This window comes from Sebastes fasciatus, chromosome 1 (genome assembly GCF_043250625.1).
Source record: "Sebastes fasciatus isolate fSebFas1 chromosome 1, fSebFas1.pri, whole genome shotgun sequence".
In the NCBI taxonomy this organism is placed as follows: Eukaryota; Metazoa; Chordata; class Actinopteri; order Perciformes; family Sebastidae; genus Sebastes; species Sebastes fasciatus.
The window spans coordinates 991,127-999,665 of NC_133795.1; the positions used below are offsets into that span (position 1 = coordinate 991,127).

An 8,539-nucleotide genomic window follows, 5' to 3' on the forward strand; every position below is an offset into this window, starting at 1 on the left:
ATAAACATAAACTTCCTTTGACATGCTTGGTCTTTTGCTCTCATTGTGTTATTGTTCCTATTTGATGTCTGTAGTTTCTTGTAAGCTCATGTGGGCTTGAGCACCTTTGACACTTTTGGTCAGCAATCTCTGTTCAGGGAAGTTATTGAATATGTGTCTGAATTTTGTCCCAGTGTGTGTGTGTGAGTAGACAGAAGTAATTTAATGATCTCTTTTTTTCTGAGTGAAGGCATCGTGGTTCCCCGCAGTTTTCGGCTGCTGGAGGAGCTGGAGGAAGGTCAGAAGGGAGGTGGAGACGGTACAGTGAGCTGGGGCCTCGTGAATGACGACGACATGACGCTAACTCACTGGAATGGCATGATCATCGGCCCCGCCAAGGTGAGCCGCCCCCAGGGCCTACAACACTCATGTCATACATCACACTGCTCCTCTCTTCAGCTGGCCAATGAGCTTCCAGCATCGCACTGGATTGAAAAATCTGATTTGAATAAATGTCCTTGTCAGAGAGAATGGACCATCTAACTCCTAGCAGTTCAGGAGTGTTCAGAGTTAAAACATTTGGAGCGCTCCACACGCTATCTGGTGCAGTGTTGTGTGATAAATCTCTAATGAGTAGAGCTCTCTCCACATTTAAAACCAGTTCATGAAGAGCACATGTTGCTGACCTGAATCAACGGCTTCTCTCATGAGCAAAGAAATGCCAGCAACATGGTAAACAGAGGCTGTGTTGTATTTAGCTGCACTTAGATACTCATCGTAGAAAGGGTGGGGAAACGCTGTTAAACGGAGTGCATGTGGTGCGTGAGGTCGCAGGTGTGACGCTAAATCTCTATCAGCTAATGATCAAACAGCAGTAGTGCTGTAGATGCTGAGCAGAGAATGAAGTCTCTCTCCATCTGTGTGTGTTTTGTTGTAATGCTTTGTGCATGCCTTTTAGTGCTTGTGAGCGTGCTCCACTATCTGTGTAGAGTGTTTAGAGATACGTGGTTCTAACAGGACAGCGGTGATGATAACAGGAAAACACTGATTTACTTTAAGTACATTTTGCTGATAATACTTTGATATACTTTGACTTCAGAAAGGTTTTGAATGAAGGACTTTTACTTGTAGTGGAGTATTTTCAAATTTTCAGATGTTCATATTTTCTGTAATTTGGTCAAAAGCTTCAGAACAAGCATGTAAGGGGACCATGAGTGGATCTGCTGTTCCGAGGTGAACTGTGAAGCTCAATCAACAGATGGTTGGGGGTTAATTAACGGGAATCACACACCATCACATCTCCTTGACGCTCAGTGTCTGAGCTGACCTGTCCTCTCGTCTTTAACTGCAGACTGTCTATGAAGGCCGGATATACAGTCTGAGAATAGAATGTGCATCCAGATACCCAGAGCATCCCCCTCATGTCCGCTTCGTGAACAAGATCAACCTGAGCGGTGTGCACGGTTCCAGTGGCGTGGTGAGTATCCACATTTCACCACGCAGACATTCTGCCTAAGTTACATCATTCACTTTAAGGGTTTATTGGTAGCATGATTTAGGATTTGCCTCTGATCTGGGGCTTCTGTCGGGGAGTGTGTCCTTCACAGACCTTCATTTAGGTAGATTGTGTTATTTTCTATAGAAAAATCAAACAGGGTTTAGCATCAGTGAACCGTCTGTCGTATAGGATGGCTTTGACCAGCCGTTCCATTTAGGAAAGACTAACTGATCCTGCAGTTTGTAGATTTAAACACTTACCAGATGGATGTGGTACCAGCTAATCCACTGAATTAAATACCCAACAAATCAAAGTACGTCATCACATTGAACTACTGTAGCTTCCCTGTTAATCAGACATGCTATAAAGTAGTCCTGCTTATTGTTTTTCCACAGTCAGCAACAGTAAAGAGATATCTACTAGTGCTGGGAATCTCAAGCTATTTCACCATTTGATTAAGATTCAGAGGCCACATCCTCTCTTTCCTCTGGGCCTCCTCCTGAATGGTTCTGCAAAAACATAGCAAGAGTTTCATCTTTAAACCTTTCCTCAGAGCAGCTAGGAGTCACATTTAGAAAAGCACCAGGAGGATCCCCGAGACCCAGCTGCTATTAAAGACGTCAGGTCGTCAGGAACCTGGTCCCTGTTGGTGACAGGTGACTGGTCTGTGTCAGTGAATGTGGATTAAAACATGCATCCATACACAGCAGCACCAAGACGTTTCATACATGGAACAAAGTATTGGGCTTGTTTTTTTTCAAATTGATCAAAGTAATTCCACATATTGGGCAAATTGTACTGAATAATCCAGCACTGGCCAGGAAATCAGCTTTATCCGTGTAGTTACTGCAGTTGGTCATTATTTCACGTCTACTTAATGAACCGTCAAATGAATGGGTGTCTGAAGAGATCATTTTTGCGTGTTTACCACGCTGGATTTAACATGGGAGGGTGCAGGTCGTATCCACGCTGACCCTCCAACGTTTTACTCTCTAAGGTTTGTTTTGGTTGACGGATACGGAACGGATATGACGTCACGTTACTCAGACTACCACAATAAAAGCGGTAACTTCCTTCTACCTCCTCATAGACTCAAATGAAGCAAATATATTGATTCTGGCATTAAAACATCTATTTAGAAATCATAAAAGATAATCGTGATACATAGGTGAATCTTTTTGTTTTCCCACCCCTAATGCCAACACACTGGTTTAGCTTAGCATTCTATATGTTAAACCTCAGTGCCAGGCTGTGTAATAGCTTTCTTATCGGGGCCATAATAAAAGGATCTCCTCCTCTTCCTCCTCCTCCTCCTCCTCCTCCTCCTCCTCCTCCTCCTCCTCCAGGTGGACATTAAGACGTTGTCAGCGCTGTACAGGTGGAGAAGTACATACAACATCCGGATGGTGCTGCAGGAGCTCAGACAGCACATGATGTTGAAAGAGAACAGCCGGCTCTCCCAGCCGCCCGAAGGCCAGGTGTTCAGCAACTGATGCACCTGCTGCTACCCCCCCCCCCCCCCCCCCCTCCCCCCTCCCTGCCATCCACACACACACACACACACACACACACACAACTCTACCACTTCCAAACTACACCCCCCATCATGTTATCCAAGACTGTCCACTTCCTCCCGTTGGACAGAGAGAGGACGTGTCACCAGACATTACAGAACAGAAATCCTGTACATCTTACTAATGTAATTGTTTCTTATCTCACCCAGACTGTAAAATAACCAACGAGCTAATTATGTGTGTGTGCTGGATCCTTCACTAGTGGTGACAGTTATATGGGTATTGTGGCGAGGGATTTGAATCAACCCACTAGTCGGCAAAACAAATCTGTAACCCCCCAATCCCACCCCCACCCCCCCCGACCAAACTGTTAAATGTCGGTGTCATTCTGGGTCGTTTTCCTAACAACAAACCTCAACATCTTGCAGTACGCTGAAGCAGATTCCCCCCACAATGCTTTGCTTGGTCTCCCAGGCCGCATTAGTCTCAAATTCCCCAGCTTCCGCAATCCCGACGATGTGAATTTCACGGGCTTTCCTTAAAGCGAGTGCATGTCCGGTACCGGGGGAGTAAACTGCTACTAGACGCTCAGCTACGTCTGTATCAACAGGCCACTGCTGGCTCATCACTCATGTTCTCAGACTCGTCTTCTGTGTGCCATATGGTTCATAGCGCTTTGTGATGGTGATTGATTATTAGCAGCCAGTGAGAGGGGGGAGGGATGGAGGGGGAGGGGGTGGGGGGGGGCAGGTTCTTGTGCTTTCTCTCTTGGCACCTTGTCAGGATCTCCTCTGTCCTGTGGCCTGGAGCAGGAGCAGCTGTGATTATTATTATTAATATTATTTTGGGTTCTTGTTTTGGTTTCTGGGGTCTCGGGGCTGAGCTGTGTATACTCCACGGAGCTGTCTCCTCTCATACAGTGAACGCCCACTGAACGCAATGTACGGCTTTGGATGTTTATTTTATAACGGGTTGAATCTAATCAGGGTGATGGTGACCTGTTGCATGGTTTTATTTGAATTAAACGTTATTACTTTTGCACGCGTTTGTGTCATAATTCTCGAAGGCAAATTTCACTACACTGTGTTTCATAATGTGGTATAGCAACACATACCTGAGGAGGCTCTCAGGGCCTAACCCCCCTTTAGGGGGGAAACCAAAGACTCATAGACGGGAACAGAGGAAACAGGAGAAGGTGAAACATGCCTCTAAATTTCTACTTTAAACAAACCGCTAACAGTAATAACACTATGCTGAAGAGCTGCTGTGTAGTTAGAAAACTCAAAAATGATGAGCTCTGATCTGTTCCCCTGTCATGTCCTCAAAAAGATCTAATAGAGGAGCTTCATGTCTCCAAGCTATAGACCAGACCAGCATGGCTGTATGTCTCCAAGCTATAGACCAGCCCAGCATGGCTGTATGTCCACGTCAGCTCATGTCCGTGCGACCGTCCTGTCGCCATGTTGAGAGCTGTGTGGCGGCAATAGCTCTGGACTCGGTTTAGAGAACCTTTAAAAGAACTTCACAACGGTAACTAGATGTGGGAAATTGTCATTATTTGAACATTGTACATACACAGACAGTCGTGTGTTGGGAAACCCGAACCAAGTGTCTCACCTGGACGGCGCTGTTGGCTAACCAGCCTGTAACAGTTCTATCATGGCAGGACAGTTTCTATATTACGCCTGCATGTCTTCTCTAGGTTTCATTCTTTCATGTTACACAATAATACGGTCTCATCCATCACATTTGGAGGGGCATCAATGGTAAAAGTAGTTTAGTGCGCTGGCCGTACAGCAGCGCTTCTCGTCCGTCTTCCTGGGCCGACAGCGAGATGCTTCTCTAAGCGGAACCAGACGCAGCATCTCCATTCAGCAGCTGCTGGTGCTCCCGTTTGCCTCTTTTTCTGCAAGGAAACGGGACAAAGAGTGTCACGTGGGCTGAGCCTGGGGGAGAAGAGCTGTGTGAATCAGTCACAGCGGGGGGTACAGCTGGGTGCCCTTCACTCCCTCACACACCACACACAGGAGCTTTATGGACTTCAGGGAGGAACCAGCAGCTAGACGCAGTGATGTCAACTAACTACTGAACACACACACAGAGGCAAAACACCTGACAACAGACGGCGTGTCATCGATTCTAAAATGAGCTGATTATGTGGAATTTAACAGAATATATGAAATTGATTTCCTTTAACCATTTTTTTGTCAGATTAATATTCGGAAGACACTACTGATGTATAAAAACATAACTAATAGATATATCACCATGAAACTTCCCCAGTGGATTACTGACATTCAATTAAGTTTTCTGAAAATGTATGTTTAAATATGCAATTATTAAATATGTGCAAATTTTCATACATTTCCAGAACATAAATGTGAACATTGGATAAAACCAGGTTCAAAATTCTTGTTTCATTTTGTTGACATATTAGAGTCAAAGTTTTTCTCTTTTTATCACTCAATAAATCTGAAAAATACTGTCAACAGCCATAAAACATAGATATTTTCTCCATGTTTTTAGTAATAAAATGTTGTATAAATCAAACCCCTCTGTAGAAACCTGCAGAATATAGAGAGGAATGAAACTGGAGAGTTTGGAGGATGTAAGAGCTGCTGAAGAGGACATTTATGGATCATAAGTAAAAACTAATTTTGAGGAAATGGATTGTAAACTTTCATACATTTTGAAGACACTGCAGGTGAATAGGATAAAACAATAAACTAATAGATATCACCATGAAACCTCCCCAGCTGATTACTGACATTAAGACAATTATGTTTTGTATTACAAGTTTTCTGAAATGTGATGTTTAAATATGTAAATGAGGCGTTATCTAACGGTAACTGTTGTTGAATTTAGGAGAAATCTACAGACAGAAATAGAGAAAGTAGTGAAATAAACAGCTGAATGTGTATTTAGATGTTTTCTTTCCACTAGTCTGAGAGAAGACGTGTTATAGAAGCTACATAGAGCTAAACCTCTAACTTTTGTCTGGAGTGTCTCCCCTTAAACGTGCTCTCTGTCACATTTCCACGTCCAGTCCTTCTAACAGCCTTAATGTATATATATATATATATATATGTCAGCTTGGTCAGTGTGTGTTTGGCCAGACGAGGTGCTCAGTCACTGTAATCGTATCTGCTGTGATGGACGAGCTCTCCGTCAGCCCGACTGTACCAGAGAGAGAAAGAGAAGACAACGTGCTGCCGCTCAATCAGCAGAATTAAACGTGAACAATCACCTTTAACCCTCGGGCCCATCTGACCCGGTGGCTCCCTTCTGCCCTCGGACAAACCCGTCATAGCTCTTATTAAAGGGGACATATCAGGAAGAACTCACCTCTTCAGTGCTCACACATCTGGATATCTGGAGTCGCTACCAACCCACAAACTGAAATCAGACGACTCGTCAGGTTTCTGTGAGCGGTCTAGATCAGAAGACATTAGTGGAGCGGAGAGTGGAAAAATCATGCAAATAGTGATACAAGCACCAGATGTGGCTCGATGATTCCAGAGGGGTCACTGAGCAAATAGAAACGACTGGCCACTTGAAAATCCAAAATCGACCTGCGGGTTTCTCTCATAGAAATTCATCTACTTGGTTGATTTTGGAAAATCTTGGTGTCAAATGATCTGTTTTCTAGCATGCTTGATCTAATTTTGATAGTTTAAAATAGTTTTAACTGTAATATGGCGTCCATTCTGTGTCTGTTTAGTGTCTGCTTCCTCATGAGAGCATGGGGGGTCACAGCATCCAGGGACTTCCTATTGGTGCTGATGGCTTTGTCTCCTTGTGTCGCAATGACCGTGCAACATATTTCAGCTTCACACACACTTTCTCGGCGGGAAAATGAAACCGCTGGGTCTCGATGCTTGATTCCCTAGCCGCCATATCGCAGTTAAGAATTATCAAAACCATCAAAATTAGATCCAGCATGCTAGAAAACAGATAATTTGACACCAAGATCACTCAGATCGACCAACTGGATGAATTTCTATGAGAGAAATCATCATCAGCAGGTCAGTTGGGTGCTCGTACCACTATTTGCACGATTTGACTGAAAGATGTATATCATCCGCTCCGCTACCTGGACTCAACCAGACATTCAGATATGTCTCCTGTTCCTGTGTCTCCTGCAGCTCATTAGAATATATTCCTGCTGAACGTGGTACACCGGACCCGGAGAAGAGCAATGTCGGAATTGCAAGAAGTTTTATCCAGCCGAGCTTTTCTGAGTCACCGTTCTGCAGCAGTTCAACAGTTCAGTCACGAGTCAGAGACATCAGAAGGCAGACGGACCGTTTTTTACCACGAGACCAGAATGCAATGCAACCAAAGGACGGGTTCATTTCTATCTCCACCTGTGGCTGTCAACAGCTGGATCAGATCCAGTCTGTGGAGGTGTAGACAATCACTCATGGAATCTAGTGAGTGAAGCAGAAGTAGAAGAAAGGTGAAGGGGAGCTGTATCAGAGGATCTGAGGGAGGGTTTCAGGCTGTGATCTTCACACTGAGTGTTAGTTGCTTTTCATTTTTAGTGAACGGACAAAACGCTGATGAATACCTCAAAGTCTGTATGTTTAACTTTAACAGACATTTGCTTTCAAACTGGTGAGCTGGTGTTTACAACACGGGAAGTCGTGTACATGATATTCTTGACGTTCAGGTGGTTAAGTTGTGAAGAACTCCGCTGCTAAGCAACGGAAATATTAACGTTACTGTCGGCGTCTAGGAGCCACAGAGGATAACAGTTTAGCGAGCTAGCAAGGAGGTAACATAATGCAGGAAATATAAAGACAGAATGACAGAGGAAGAAGACGAGTCCGTTGGAAATATCAACATTGATATACATTTTTGAAGAAAACAAATATAGGACTAAAATGACAATATATTAACTTATTATGCCCCGAAGAATGAACTTCTGCGGCCTCCGCCATTTCTGACAACGTCAACAAACACGTCACTACTCGGAGCTTTCAGGAACTTTCCACTGACGAGGTCGTGATACCACATACCGGGGGGGACTTGTGTTAAAGGGACTGTTTGTAACTTCTTCCAGGTATAAATCATTGCTGGTCGGTGTCTCATGGTCTCTCGTGTGTCTCCGCTGTTCAGACTCAGACTCCAACACAAACTCCAGTGAAGCACCAAAACCTCTTGGTTGTATCTAGTGAAGCTGTTAAACAGTGTTGGCCGCGGTCGGGAGGCTGAGGCGGGAGAAGCCAACACTAGGATCAGCATTGATTCATGGAGAGACCTTGGTCTGGTCAGCTAACATTACTGCCAAGCAGCTGAGATATAGAGTGATATTGTGCTTTTAGCTGACGTGTGTCTCCTCACTGTGTTGAGCGATGCTCCTTCATGTCTATGTAGAGCGAGCACAAGCGCCAGCAACAGGACGCTGACTTTAGTTGACTTAACGGACACAGGTGAAGCTGTTAACAAGACATTTAGGATTCTCACAAACAGTCCCTTTAATAATCTAAATATGCAAAGTAGCTAAAGCTGTCAGATAAATGTAGTAAAATATTTGCCTCCAAAA

The 8,539-nt window shown here is 44.3% G+C and overlaps 1 protein-coding gene across 1 annotated transcript in view; it reads left to right on the plus strand.

The window, feature by feature from the left end:
• The window catches only part of ube2v1 (ubiquitin-conjugating enzyme E2 variant 1), an 8,340-nt gene extending 4,308 nt beyond the window's left edge, over positions 1 to 4,032 (plus strand). The window contains exons 2-4 of the mRNA XM_074657049.1: positions 230 to 378; positions 1,331 to 1,456; positions 2,824 to 4,032. Of these exons, the coding sequence (XP_074513150.1) occupies positions 230 to 378; positions 1,331 to 1,456; positions 2,824 to 2,970 (422 nt within the window). The 3' untranslated portion in view covers positions 2,971 to 4,032. The remainder of the gene's footprint in view (positions 1 to 229; positions 379 to 1,330; positions 1,457 to 2,823) is intronic.
• The last annotated feature ends 4,507 nt before the right edge of the window (positions 4,033 to 8,539 follow it).